The sequence below is a fragment of the Hibiscus syriacus genome, unplaced genomic scaffold (assembly GCF_006381635.1).
Source record: "Hibiscus syriacus cultivar Baekdansim isolate YM2019G1 unplaced genomic scaffold, ASM638163v2 tig00111128_pilon, whole genome shotgun sequence".
Classification (NCBI taxonomy): Eukaryota; Viridiplantae; Streptophyta; class Magnoliopsida; order Malvales; family Malvaceae; genus Hibiscus; species Hibiscus syriacus.
This window is the reverse complement of record NW_024062989.1, coordinates 492681-508742: the sequence shown is the minus strand read 5'-3', so window position 1 is coordinate 508742 and position 16062 is coordinate 492681. Positions and strand designations below refer to the sequence as shown.

At 34.2% G+C, this 16062-nt stretch overlaps 1 protein-coding gene and 1 pseudogene across 1 annotated transcript; one reads left to right on the top strand and one right to left on the bottom strand.

Moving 5' to 3' along the window:
• Positions 1-598: 598 nt before the first annotated feature.
• On the top strand, positions 599-6985 carry LOC120154378 (TOM1-like protein 4). The gene is given in 11 exon segments (XM_039166155.1): positions 599-776; positions 1119-1288; positions 2545-2623; positions 2862-2960; positions 3054-3167; positions 3465-3613; positions 4224-4305; positions 5180-5265; positions 5338-5529; positions 6139-6646; positions 6648-6985. Coding segments are annotated over 10 exon segments (1551 nt in total). The 5' UTR covers positions 599-776; positions 1119-1178; the 3' UTR covers positions 6780-6985.
• Positions 6986-7450: 465 nt separating this feature from the next.
• Positions 7451-15467, bottom strand: LOC120154334 (annotated as a pseudogene).
• Positions 15468-16062: the final 595 nt, after the last annotated feature.

Here is a 16062-nt window from a genome sequence, read left to right as displayed (position 1 = left end):
GGCAATCAAAATTGTTGACCCGAGCACGAATTAAGTGGCTTCCGTAGTTAACAAAAGTTGTTATTGTTTCTAAAGACTCAGGTTTGAGAAACATAGATGTCAAGAGTTGAGCGTTCAATGTCTAGAGGTTGAGAGTTATCTTTGAACAAATATTGTCTCGTACTTACTCAGATTAATAAAAAAAATTGTTTGACCCAAACAAAACAAAAAAATTACGTGAATTTTAATTTATTTTTCTTTAGATACAAACAAAAAAAGTGATTTATTTAAGCTAATATTCTTCTAAAACATAGATTAATAAACAAGATTACTATTTTTTTAGTATAATTGTTTGGTCACCCAAACCATCATCACAGGCTGTCATAAATCATTTTTTTTAGGTAAAAAATATAAAACCATAGAAAATTCAGCCTAAGCCTAACTCCATTATTCTTTTTCTTTTTCCCCAAATTTGAAATTAAAAAAGAAAAATTGATTACATTGATTAATGACTACCCAATGGCTGACGCAAAAGCCAGACTTTAAAAAGGAAAAAAATATAAATAAACAAAGCCTTGAAAACAAATGCAAAGGTCTTCACCGACGTCCAACAGAAAGCGCAGACAAGATTAAGCATACTACAAAGACAATCTCTTTCCTTCTCCTTCTTCTTTCTATTTTGTTAGGAAAAGTCCTCAATCCTAAACCCTTGAAGATTTCTTTATTCTTTTGTTGTTTTCTTTTCTTGGGGGGGGGGGCGCGAAGGGGGTTTTATTAGTTTGATCACTTGGTGCAAGGTAATGTTATTCACCATTACTATTTTACTGCAATTACTATCAAGCTTATTGATCTCCTTTCTGGGGTTTTGATTACCGTCCTGGGTTTTAATTTTTTATCTCTGAGTGCGGCGTTTAAGGATACATGGGTAATTTTGGAGATTGACTTTTTGGTACCCTATAATCTGTTATTATTAGCATCTTAAGCGGAGTAGCTATAATTTATTTTAATTGCGAAATTGGGTTTATTGATGTCATGCTCTAGAGCTGATTTGATGAGCGTTTACCTGTCAATGTCTCTGATCTTGTATTATTTTAGTTAGACTCATAATTCCTTTTCCTATCAAATTCATGATATTTCAGGTTTTATGATTGTTTATACAATAAACAGGGACTCATAACTTTATAAGAGAGGCTGATAACATGGCTCATAGCGCGGCATCATGTGCTGAGAGGGCAACCAATGATATGCTGCTCGGTCCAGATTGGGCTCTAAACATTGAGCTATGCGACATTATAAACATGGATCCAGGGTATATCATTCTTTCTATTTGTGTCTGGTTACCTTTTTGCTTACTTTTCTAATTCCCGTTCTCTAATGCATTCTAGTACCTATTATTGTTATTTTTTAATTGTTGTTTGATTTACTCGGAAGCACAAGTATTTCTACCTATGGTAAATATGAATTCTGCAATGTGGGTACTTTAAGAATTCTCAAATTTGTAAGCCTTGTTTTCCGAATCTCTATTTAAATTGTTTTAGGCAAAATCTGTGAGACTGTGACCCCATCCGCCTTTGAATGGTATAATATATCTTTAGATGAGACACTTCGCTGTGATTCAGTTGTTCTTCATTAGGAAAGAGGTGGAGTTCTGATGGAGATTGCTTGGTTAACTTGATTTACTCCGCCACTGATGTAGATAAGAACTAGGCTTTCCAAATTTGGTGAAAAGGTAGGTTGGCTCTATAACTAGAGGCAAGTTGTCATGACTTGATTTTTCCAAGAGTTTTAAAGGGAGAGATGGTTGAAGGGGAAAAATTGTATATTTCAAGTATGGTGCACTATGGATCTTGTAGGAGAAGAGAAATAGAAATTTTATGCTAGATTTATATACCATGAGTGAGGAGTGGAAGGAGAGAATTTTCTGAATCTTGGATGTGCTGTTGCATTGAAAAAGGAAGAGTTTTAAAGCACATGCATGATGCATGTACTCTACTCCTGGATTCCTTTTAGTTTGTTTGATTAAGTGAAAATTTTGAAATGTCTGTGTGTGAAATATTATGACAGACAGTTACACTTGACTCGATATAATTCAGGATGCTACAGCCCTGCTATTCTGAATTTTCTTGGAAGTATATTGTTTGGTATATATGCCTATGTGGCACTATTAACTTCTCATTCTTTCCTCTAATATATATATATATATATATAACTGGGTAGTTTCATGGGGCTGTACTTATCCCTTTTATTATGAATGCATTGAAGGATTTGAAGTCTGAACATGGGTGAAAAATGTTTGAATTAGAAGAAAGATATGGTCTGATGATATGGAATACAAGGTGTACATTAGATTCATCTATTTAATTGTCTGAAGTATGAATTTGTGTTCCAAGGTTCCAATAGACCAGAAGCACCATCTGTTATGAAAGTTGCACGGTTTCCGCATTCCCATGATTTGATTTAATTCATTGCTTGCTTTGTTATAACTTCCTAGCCTCTTATTCACACTCTATGATGCATGGTGGGCCCTAGCTTATTTGATTTTCATTCTTCATTTCTCTAATGCAGGCAGGCTAAGGATGCGTTGAAAATCCTCAAGAAGCGGTTGGGCAGTAAAAATCCAAAAATACAGCTACTAGCTCTTTTTGTGAGTTACATGTTTCTCCCCATGTTCATATTTCATACATACATATTGCCTTTTTAAAAGTATTTTACTTGAAATCTACTTTAATGGTCTAATAACATATATAAGTTGGTTCTTAGCAATTTACTTTAATCATATCTCAAGTAACTATTAATTTAGTACTACCCCTCCCCCAAACACCCCAGTGGTGCATGATGATAATGTGGTAATAAGATATCATATATCTCATATCTTGGTTCAGGTACTGGATTCTCTCAGCAAAAATTGTGGTGAGCATGTTTTTCAGCAGATTGTTGAGCGTGATATCTTGCGTGAAATGGTTAAAATAGTAAAGAAAAAGGTGACTTATTTTCCTATAAACTTTGATGATTTTTTCTTGATAGCCCTTTCTGGAACTTACTACTTGTACTCTTCCTTCTGGTTTATTGTGCAGCCTGACTTGAATGTTAGGGAAAAGATACTTATTTTGATAGACGCGTGGCAAGAAGCCTTTGGAGGATCTAGTGGAAAGTATCCTCAATATTTTGCTGCATATAATGAGCTACGGGTAAATGTTCTATTATTCCTTAGGTGATCTAGTGGAAAGTTTCATCATTACTTATGTTTGTATAATCCTGGCCTTTTCCATTGATTACAATCGCCATCTTTTCCCCTTTTCTTCTATGGTTGCTTGGAGCAATTTTGGTAATGTAAATGTGTATATTGATTTCTTAGGCCTTTCAGTACTAAAATTCATATTTTGCATTTGCTGGTTTGAAAAAGTCAAAACATTCTGCCCTGGTGTTCTCTCAAGTATATCTATCCATATCTGTTTCTTGAAGTTCTCTTTTTTGGTATTTATCAGGCTGCTGGAGTTGAATTTCCTCCTCGAGAAGAGAACACTGTACCATTTTTTACACCACCTCAAACTCATCCCATAACTCATCACCCTGCTTCAGAATATGATGCTGCTGCTATTGAGGCCTCTCTACAATCCGATGCTTCTGTCCTCAGGTACTAAATTTGCTAAAGATGCTATTTTCTAGTTGTGGACCTCATAGTTTTTCTTACACACATGCTTTTTACAGGACAAGGATTGTGAAAATATTGCTCCAATGAATTACTTTAGGATTTTTGCTTCTTAGTTCAAAAGTCAATTAGATTCAGAAAAAAAAAGATTTGTTTTAGGTGTCTGCAAAATCATAACTCTTTGTTCAGAATTAAATTGAAAATTATCTAATAATGAATAAATAGTCAATCTTCATGTGTGGTACCGTATGTTAAATTTTAATCTTCATAATTTGCATTGCTAGTTATGTGTGAATTTATTTTCTTTAATAACTCAAACTGGTGCAGGGCATTTTCTGAAAGCTTTTATGTAAATATCAGCCTCTTCATTAATAGTTAAGCTCATTAGTGTATTGTTCCAGATTGTTGGAGTTAGAAAATTACTGGGTTTAATTCACTGGAATGACAAAAAAAAAACACTGCAAAGATAGAGTGCTGCATCTTTCTTCTATCCTGCTTCTTTCTTCTATCTGTGCTGCTGACATGTAAACTTCCTGCATAGACCTGCATTATTTCTGTTATCATGAAATTGTAGTTTAACCTTGTGCATTTCCAGCTTGCAAGAGATGCAAAATGCTAGTGGGCTAGCAGATGTATTAATGGAAATGCTTAGTGCATTGGATCCAAATACTCCTGAGGTAAAAACATTGCCCTGAAAGGCATCATTATGCTTGTCACATGGTCTATGCTGCTCTAATATTCTTATTATCTGATTGCTGATAAACATAGTGCTTTCCTTCTTCTTTGTTTTTGTATTTAGTTCAGGGGGAGATTATTTCTCTAAAAGTTATTCTGTCTTATTATATGGGATTGACTTCATTAATCCATTTTTCCTGTTTCACTTCGAGCAATGTGCTTTCTTAATTCTGTTGCTGCAGTACTGTTTTTGTTTGGTTCTTCCCACTTTTTCTGCCTTTCATTATGATTAGTTCCTCAAGTTCAATTGAATCCGAGTTATCCACGCTTTCTTGTAAAGTGGTTTTATTCCTCATCTACTTAATCGTTGAGTTTCTATGGTCTTATATTCAAGCCGCATTTGCGTAGAACAAATTGTTTTTAAGATGGATGTATGTGCTGTCTGAGCTCAGGTGTGTTATGTTGTTCCTGCCTATCCTTGTTTAGCTACATGTTTGGGGGAGCGTTAAGTGGTGTTATACCACATATATTAAGTATTGGGTTTTCATGTGGTCCTATATTTAAGTTGGGTTCCACTACACCTGCTGCAGCCTCTTAGATGGGTTCCCTTTGTTTTACTGTATTATGGAACTTATTGGATAATCTCATAAGTTTAGTTCTGGTCTCCTTTTTGCACCTGCGTATTTGTCTCAGTAGGATCATTACTTTTTCTGAGATTCACTGTGTGTTCTTATGTGATAATAGTTTATAACTGAACAATCCTAATGCATGCAAGGTGATTAAATTAATAATACTTATAATCCTGATGCATGTAATAATTAAGTTTTTCCTTGTGTTAAGACCGGTGTGACCAAACGTTGCATTGATGTTATGCAGGCTATGAAGCAAGAAGTCATTGTCGACCTTGTTGATCAATGTCGTTCTTACCAAAAGCGCGTGATGCTTCTTGTTAATAATACCACGTGAGAATCTGTTTGTGTCTTTAGTTTTCTCTCGTGTTAGAATAATGCTGATGATTGCTTTTGCATTTTCAGAGATGAGGAACTTCTGTTTCAGGGATTAACACTAAATGACAGCTTGCAGCGTGTTCTTTCCCAGCATGATGACATTCTGAAAGGAAATACTGTTCCAACAGGAGCAGTAGCAGAAACTCCTGTTGTGCCGTTTGTTAATATCAACCATGAGGATGATGAGTCAGAAGATGAATTTGCTCAGCTATCTCATAGGTGAATTTATTGTGTTATTCTTCCTCACTCCATTCTCTGTTTGCTTTTTAACATATCTCTGCTAATTTACTGTAAATTTTTTCTAGTGCAGCAGACTAGCCTTGCGCTTTGAAAACATGAAAAACACAAAAGAAATTTTCTACCAGTTGAAATTCATCTTTTAGCACATGAAAATGAACTATGAACACTTAAACCATATTGTGTTCATGTGTTGCAATCATCTGCAATGAATTTTTAGCCTTGCACGAATTTCTACTAGTTGAATTCATCTACTTAGCACATGTAAATGAACTATGGACATTTAATCATATTGTGTTCGTGTGTTGCATTCCCTGATATTCATTGGATTTTTGTTTTCATGGGAGGAATGTTTTTATTTATAAATGAACTATGGGGGCCTAACCGTATTGTATGGATGAAAGTGTAGCAGCTTTGTCTTGTCTATTTATTCTCTAAAATGAATCCGCCTTGTTAAACATGAATAAAGACTGCTTTGAATGTAGGTTTTCAAGATTTGAGTATCAGGTCATTGATTATTGACAAGGCTCCTTATTTCTTGTCTGTGCCATTTTTTTGCTTTTGATTTAAATTTAATGTCCCTTATTTCAGATCAGCAAGGGATAATTCTCAAGGACAGGGCAGGAGAGCACTTAAAAGTGAGCCTGGTCGAGTTGATCCATTTCTTCCTCCTCCACCCCCGTCAAAAAGTCCGGTTGCTACAAATGCCAGCATGGTTGATTACCTTAGTGGTGATACCTACAAAACTGAGAATTCCCCTGAAGCAAGAGAACTTGCACCTCATTCCGTTCGCACTCGTACACACACCAACCCTCTAGCTCCATCATCACCTCCTTACCATTCTGGTGACTCTGGTTCCTCACCCCTGTTCAACGGACAGCCTGTATACGACAAACCCGCTTCCTTGAGCAACTCCACTGATGCTGAGTTGCTACCTCCAGCACCCTGGGACGCTCCTGCTAAAAACGTTCCACCACCACCTTCAAAGTTTAATCAGAGACAGCAATTCTTTGAGCACAAACATGGTTATCCCGGTGGTTCTTCTAATTCCAGTAACGGGTCTGGTTCCTCGTATGACAGCTTGGTTGGACAAGCTCAAAAATCTCTCCCTTAGCTCGGCGAATCCAACGAAAGAAGTAAAACCAGATGACGCTCTCTTCAAAGACCTGGTTGATTTTGCCAAAGCCAAGTCGTCTTCATCATCCAAGCCCAACAATAACAGGTCATTTTGATCGTCTCCGGTAGCCAGCTTGGTTTTGGATGGTACAGCTCGTGAACAGTTAGTAGATATTATCAGGTTTTGTATTAGATTACGAGGTTTCATGTTATTAAATAAACATGCGTTTACACATTGCTTATGGGTTTTCTATGCTGTTTATCGGTTCCGTTTGAGACAAACTGCTGGTTGGATATATTAATATATTTTGCATATAATCAATACTCGGTGTATCATTTCGTCAGTTTGATCTTGCAAGCGATTTTCATACTTTGATGTTGGTGTGCAGCTTGTGTTTTTCGTTCTCTTTTCTTTGCTCGAGAATGAATGGAATGGAGAATCGGTGTTCTTTTTACCAAATATTACCGTTTTAAAAATTAATTTTTAAAATTGATTATTTAGTTGATTATGTCTGCAATTATAAACCCATTGAAGTGCCAAAACTAGTATTAACAATAAAATCCAACAGATTTTTTTTATGGTGAAAACCAATAGATTACTCCAATTATATGTGAAAACAACTAGAGATGGTCTTTTGGAGCCAATTTGTTATACAAACACATTAAGTAGGCTAATAAGATTACATGTGAGAAGAGAAGAGAACATATATGAAGACCAGCAGACAACAGACAACAACAGATTTAGCGTCCCTTGCTTATTTTATAACCAAAAGTAAAAGAAGGAAAATCATGGTGCTCCGTAGATTTCGAACGGGACTTGGTTTTTTAAGCTATCAGGCTCCATAGAGATGGTAGTTGAGTCAATGACACTGTCATACGCATCAAGCAAGTGTTTAGTCTCTCTTCCTCGTGTAAGTTGCGTTTTCCCCATGAATGTTTCTCCATAGCCAGCAGTCCTTGTAATTCAGACACAACTTCCTTCATACTTGGCCTTTCCTCTCCCTTCAGTCTCTCGCATCTCCTAGCTATAGTTGCCGCTTCCTCAAGTTGCTCAATTTTGTCATCGTTCACCATTCGTCCATCAAGAATTTCTACCAACCCTTCCTTTTTCATAACAGAAACGAAGTACAGACAAATTCCTCTCAGGCTCAGATCTTTCGAAACAAATCGCTTCCAAACCTGTTAGTAATTCTATGAGAACAACCCCAAAGCTATAAACATCACTCTTCTCTGTCAGTTGGCTCGTTTGAAAGTATTCAGGATCCAAGTATCCCAGTGTTCCCTTCACAAGCGTTGTTATCTGTTCTTTATTCGAAGGGACCAATCTCGAAGCACCGAAATCAGATACTTTGGCATTGTAGTTTTCATCTAAAAGGATGTTGGTCAACTTGACATCGCGATGGATGATTGGTGGTGATGCAGAAGAGTGCAAATAGGAAATAGCTTCTGTGGCTTCTATGGCTGTTTTCAAACGGGCTTCCCATGGCATGACCGAGGCATTGTGCAAGTGATGGAAGAGGGTTCCATTTCTTACATATTCATAGACCAGCAATGGGACTCGCGTCTCCAAACAACATCCCAAGAGTTTCACCACGTTTCTATGGTTGATTTGGGATAACACGATGACTTCATTGATGAAGTGTTGGACCTGGCTTTGATTTCCGATAATGGACTTTTTAATGGCGACGTTGCGACCATCGGGCAATGTTCCTTTGTAAACAGTACCCTGACCTCCTTGTCCAAGGATTCTACTTTCGTGGTAATTGTTGGTAGCTTTCTTGAGTTGTTCGACTGTAAAGATTTTAGCTGTTTCGCCCTACTGTGAAAGGTGTTCACGCAACAAGATTCTACCATTTTGCTCAAAGTTTTGGTGTTTCAGTTTGGTGAGCTTTCTTTGCTTGATCCCCAAACACACCCATGAGGAACACAAGAGCGAGGATAGAAGACTTACGCCTATTCCTGTAATTACGAGACAAAAAACATTGTTGACGATTAATAGTTGGGATTTTTGGAAATTTAAGAATTTTTTTAGTAGTCTGGTGTGAAAAAAAAAAACATTGGTACTAACCAAGTGAAACAACAAGGATGGGAAAACTCTCACGGCGCGGCTTGGCTTGAAGACTGCAACCTGTTCCGTTTTTCCAACCATTACCCTCGAACCCTTCGGGGCATGAACAGCTATAGCTTCCAGCTGTATTATGACATGTTGCACTTCCATTGCAAGGCTTTAGTGTCTCGCATTCATCAATATCTACACATCTCCTTATATGATCAATATATATAAACATACATATGTAAAGGAATGATGAATCTGATATATTTACCTTGGCAGCCATTGGAGAGATAAGGGTTACCCTTAAAACCATCAAGACACTTGCATAAATATCCAGGATTTTGCTTGCAAGCATAATTTTGTGCATCCATTTTAGCTTCCGCGCACGTTTGAGTCCCGATTGTCCAATCAAGTATCATCGGGAATTCCTTGTGTCTGAAATCATCACTGTAAAGATCCGAAACAGAGAAGTTATAGGCTCCATCTTCCATGACAAATCCATAGCTGCAAGGATTGAAGTCCAAAATTTTGGAATGATTGTTAGAACTAGCTAATGTTACATGGTAACTCTTCACTCCTTTAGGGATAGCCGTCTGGCAGCATCCGATGCCGGAGCAAGACCCATTAATCACATCGGTGATGTTGTTACAAAACGTTAAACATCCAGTCGAATACGTATCTCCCTCATAATCCCGTACGTAGGCACAGGTATCACAACCAATGGCTGTGAGCTTGTTTCTGGTGTGAGATATGGAGAATTTCACGAGGTCCATCCATATATCGAAATATGAACTATGGCCGGCTGAGTTGTAACAGTCGTAACTTATGGACTCATTGATGCGCAAATAGCCATCCAGAGAGCTGTGGACAACTTCAATTTCACTGGTGGTTAAGAATGCTTTTGGAGGGTTGAAGGTGGTGTTACAACGAATGAAGAAGTTCCTACTGATATTACAATCGGTACTGCCGGTTCCAAATGGGAATGGGATGCTCATATTCCCGCACCTGCTTTGGCACCCTGGTTATGCTCCAGCCGCCACTGAGGTTGCTACAACTGCTAACGTAACTGCAAGCAGACCAAGCTCCTTTAACATACAATGAGTGCCCATGGTGCCCTCTTCTTCTTGTTTCTCCACTCTCTGCCGGATGTATGCAGGATAATTGATTACTAGTTTACAGGAATTGCATGGACCAAGATTCACGGCCAATGAATTTCGAAGCATCAATCACATTAACTAATAAACGTAAATCATACGAAGGTGTAGACCAATGAAGTCGAGTGTCGAAACAAACTTTAAAAAAGTTATATTAAAATTTAGGGTACAAAACTATCACATTCCATGATGCAATATTTAGACAATCGATAAAGAATACTTAAAATTATTTAGGAATTTAAAATTTTCGAAAAATATGATATACTCAACATCCTTCGATGTATCTATCTATAAATAATGATCTTTATTACAATGTAGACTCTTTCCTACAATTTTTTACTACGAATAATGAAGTCACATTCATATAATTAATGTAACCCCATACGACCGTGTAGAATAATGAAGTCATGTTCGAGAGAAATTATTTGATGGATTTAACTCATCACGTTATTCATGATTCTAATTAATAATAATCATAAATTTTAAAATAATTATTCACTTCTTATTTATATGTAAAAAAGATGTGAAAATCTTTTTTTTAAAAATAATATGAACATATATTATTGATTAGACACGTGATAAACTAAAATCATCTAATAATTTCTCCATATTCAACGACACGTGTAATTATAAGTGGGGCTTGAAAAGAGCAGTGGATCAAAGTCTTGGTCGTATAAGTCATTTTTACTTGACTTTTTAGGATAAAGTATATAAATAGTTTTTAAATTTTTAGGATATTTATATTTTGGTCATATAACTTTTAAAACTTATAATACAATTATTAAAATTTTTTGTTCGTTTCCAATAAAGTTCCTACCGTTATCTCTCGTTAGTTTTTACTAATGTGTCACTTAACGTTAGTTTTTGCAAACGTTACACTTAACTATCATTAATTCTTCTTCTTCGAAGACAATACCCTGGGATTAATAATTGCAGCATCGGCTCATGTGGCTAGAAAAACTATTGCTTAACATATTCCACTCCTTCAAAGATGAATGGAGCCCCACTTGTGTTCCATAAATGAACCTTAAATTCCGTATACCAAATGACATTATTATAAATAATTTCCAAGATTTGGCAATTTATATAATTAGATTACATGCATGCGCTCTTCTCTCAAGAACAGATCCTTCTCTTTATCTCTTTTTCACTCCAGAAAACACCATTCGTTCCTTTCTTTTCTGGTTTTTCTTTCTTCTTTCTGTTTTTCTAGCACACGGTTTCTATATTATTGCATTAAGTACATGATTGTGTGTTTTCTTCTCATCATATATATTCCTTGAAATGCAAAAACATTAGGGTCAGGATGTTTATAAGTGTTCGGACTCAATTCAATTCATTATTTATTCATGGAACCCAAGACATAGATGAACCTTTTTAATCTGTATTTTAACTGTAATAAGAAGCACAAAAATGTCACCTTCTGGTTTGTTAGATATCTCAAAAGCATAGCCAAACATTGACTATCGACGTCATAAGGCAGATTCCCAACAAACAATTTAGCTTCCTCATTTGGTTCGACGGCCCCATCGCTTTCTTTATTTTCCTATGTCGATTCTCCTGCTTCATCATCAATGGTTATGGTAGTGTCGTTTTCTTCCCCTTGTTGAGTCCAATCGGATGTCTGGGCCACAAAGGCAACCAAAGAAGGGAAATGGATTTTGGTTTTGAGGGTGGGATGATAGGAAAATGAGAGAATATGGTTGATGAGTTTTGAAGGAAGTGAGAGAAGAGAGGGGACTTTGGAAGAAGCGGTGAAGAGTGAAGGCAAAGAGACAAGGCAAGATGAATCTGCCAAGGACATTGGTTTCATTACAGTGGACATTTTTGGCCAAGGAAAAGAATAAGAAAAAGAAGAATGAGAGTTAACGACAGTTACGGAAGGTAACGTAGGGACCTTACGAAAAACTGATTAAAAGTTTGATGACTATATTACAAGTGTTAGAAGTTGGGTGATCAAAATACAAACTCCCTAAAAGTTTGGAGACTACTTATATACTTTACCCAACTTTCTATTAGGATGGTAATGATAATTTAGTGGAAGTCTTGGTCGTTTGTCTTTCATATAGCTGAGTCAGTTGATTGATCGCCTTTCTATTTCCCTCGAAATATCTCAGGAGAGATATGGAGTCCGTGGGGAGTGTCTCTTTAATGAATTGCAAGATAAACATGATAGGAATAAACATTATACGAATCAACATAAAACATATACTAATGAAAGGTAATCCGATAATTACTAGAGTTTTTCTTTTGGATATAGTGTATTATACAAACACCAAAATGACAAATGAGAATTATTTAGCACCATTCAAATCTGACTTGGTATTTACCGCCTCTATGGAGAAGGTAGTTGGATTGTCATGGTCAGTGCTAGTATTACACGATTACGAGTCATACAAGGTCATAATTAGGGATGAAAAAAAAGTTGATTCAACTTGTAAAATTAATTGAAATCGACTCGAGTCAAAATTATTTTTGACCTCAGTAGTGGTGATTTGAAATTGACTCGGGTCGCAACTAGTTTTGACCTGAACCCGAGTTAAATCTGAAAATTGTGGATCTGAACCCGACTTGCGTCCGATCTGAGAACAACCTGAACCCGAATTGAACCGAAAATATGATAACTGAAACCGACCTACATCCGACTGATATGAACTCGAACCTGAGATTAACATGGTAAATAATTAGTATTACCCTACATGTTTTCAACCTGACGTGTTATGAACCTGACATGCAATTGACTCAACCTTTATATGATCCGACTTGTTATAGAACTGATATGATATTCATCTGACTTATATATTACCATTGATGAAATTATCAAATTTTAATGAAGTTGTGAGATTTTGAGTTTATAATAAAACATGTTAATTAATATGATTAATTTTTAAATGTTATAATAAAATATTAATTATGATAATTAAATTAATAAATGTACTTACTATATTAATTATGATTCTTATGTTGTAAATATTAATTATAATCATTAATTTTATTTTATTAAGTAATTATTTATTGAACGTGATTAATTAAATTAATTATAATGATTACATGTTAAAATAATTTATTGATATTGAACATGATTAATAAAATTAATTATAATCATTAAAAAGTTAATATACGTTATTTATTGGACATGAATAATCAAAAAATAATTTAAATATATATAAGTTTAATTTATGTTTTATGTAATAATTAATTAATAATGTAAAGATAATTTATCTAAAAATTTTGACATATATATAAAAGATAATATAAAAGATGAATTTAATTGATATTGAAAATTTGAATAACATAAAATTAATGACAATTCAATACAATAAAATTACAATAAAATGAACAAAAACAAATGTGTTAAAATTTAAGATCTCATATCTTATAACAAAAGTTTTATAAGGCTAAAAGCCTTACTTTGCTACCAGAAATTTATTCATAGAATTTTTGTGTCAAAATATCTAAATGCTGTCAACATTTTAGACTACATACAACTTTTCAGCTTTAAAAGCCAAAAAGCCACCAACATAATTTAACATATTTAGAAAATAATTTACAAGTTACAACAATTTATTTAAGTCAGACCGATAATTCAACATTTCTGCATTCAACAAGCATGCAATCAAACCAATAATTTACAAGGCAACAACAGACATCAAGAAGTAGTAGAAAACAACATTGCATCAATTCAACATTTTTTGCATTCAACAAACATACAGTAGTGGTAAAGCCAAAGGGAATACAATAGCCAACAATGTCAAATATTTCCAACTTTACCAAACATTTACAGAATCAAGCATTCAACAAACATTTTTTAAATCAAGCAATATATCAGGACATAATTATTCAAAAAACATTTAGAATGATGTTTGTTGTAACTTGTAAGGCACCCTACAAAAAACATAAGCATTAATAAACCTTTTGAAAAATTAATTTAATAAACATAATAAATATAAAAAAATGGAGTTACCTCTAAAGGGAATAAACAAGTCACAAACCAATTCCAATGTTTTGAATTATTGTTCAACACCCTACAAAATTAAAATTAATATCATTAATAATCAATTCGAAATATTAATGAAAAAAAATTATTTACCTTTAAAAATCAAATTCATTAAGCACGATAAGATAATATTCATCATTTTCCTCCGACTTAAAAGCATACAACTAATTACGGGTTGTTACAAAATATCAAAGTCATATTCTCCAGTACGACATACAAGGGGCAAATTGATGTAAAAGTCGACATTTGATCATCCACTCCTTGAAGCAACTAAATTGACATCAAAATTCTGGAAAAAAAAAAGAAAATGGAATAATTTGTAACTGAAAAATAATAAAATAAATAAAATTGAATATGAAATTCTAAAAACTAACCTGAAATATATTTGATTTTTTAAATGATCGAGGCAGATTGGAACTTGACACACTTCTATATAAAGATGTGTTACTTTAGATAGAATAAGATGAAGAAGAAAAACCACAAGGTGCATTTTTTTAGTAAAATACATATAACTCAAGAAACTCAATATAAATGAGACTTACCCTCCGTTGAACCTCATCCTCAACATAAAGAACATTGTACAACTCCTTCAGAAGCTATAATTTATATCGAGGATCAAGTAAAATAGAAAAAGATAGAATCATTGAGTGATCAGATCAATATTTCTCATATAGTTCAAGCATGGGTCCTACCATTGCAGAAATACCTTCATAAGGATCATTACGAGCATCACACAAAAAAATTTCAATTGCAACAACGTTAGCCAAATACAAGTTAGAAGTGGGATACTTTGATCCAGAGAACATAGTAGTAATTTTATAAAAAGGCTCAAGAAAATCACCGATTGTTTGAACAGTTTCCCACTCATGATTAGTAATGATATCCAACTCATTTTCAGTATTAACAAACAAGTTAATAGCTAACCAAGCCTCAAGTGCCATATTAATAATTGAGTAAGTAGAATTCCATTGAGTAGGAACATCCAATAACAACTTACCACAAAAAGAAGAATCACACTCTTTAACAGCTAATTCAAAGGCACGAAATCAAGAGTCAAAAGAATCAATTAACTTAACAATTTCTTGCAATTTAGTAACAAAATAACAAACACGACTTGAAACAGGATGCATTGAATCAAGTATAAGTTTTTATACTTTTCATGCTCCAACATGCAATACTTAGTAACATTATACCTAGATATATCCTTAACAATATAATTAAGGTAATAATGAAAATCCCTAAGTTTTTCATGCTCAACCATACTCAAAGAATAACCATGACACATAATAGCCTTAGTAAACAATTCACAGTATTTGTTTTGATCAAAACAACTTACCATTCCAGGATTTGATGCAAGATATTCCTTATAAGCTTGACGTTTCTTAGTATGCCTTCTACGGTTAGCTGTACCAATATAAGAATCATCTTTATACCTTTTAATTTTGCAATACTTACACTCGGCACAAACAGAACCATTGACATATTTAATGAAGGTGTAGTGCTCCCAAACAGGAGAAGTTATTCTCCCAAACTCTGATGAACATGTCTCTTTCCTCTTAGAGGATTTATTGACATCAACTGCTTTTTGACAATTGATCATTTACATCCCCTTAAAAAAACTTAGGGTCAATATATATATATATATATATATATATATATATATAAAAATTTAAAAAATAATTAATTAAATAATTGAACAGAGAGGTAATGATGCAATTTACCTTTTTCATAATGTTCTTCATTATGATATGTTAAGGTTTCTCCTACAAAAGATAAAAATAATTTATTAATTTGAATAAAAATCAAAATATAAAAAATCAAAATCTTATCTTGGAAGTTCAACTCTTAAAATAAACTATCTATGAAACCCTAAAAAGGTTTCGAATAGACAAGGGTAATAGCCTCGGTTAGAGAAGATGAATAGAGACATAAGTAAATGAAGAGTCTCTGTTAGATATAGTGTCAGAGAAGACGAACAAAGACAGAAGAAGAAGATGATGAATAATATCAGTTAGGGTTTATGATTAGAGAAGATGAATAATAGAAGAAGAGGTTTAATTAGATTTAGGGTTAGAGAAGAATATGAATAATGCTCAGTTAGATTTAAGGTTAGAGAGTAAGAAGATAGAAAATGAATAGTACTCAGTTAGATCTAGAAAACCAGGTTGAGTTTTGATTTTGGGTGTTTGTAAGGA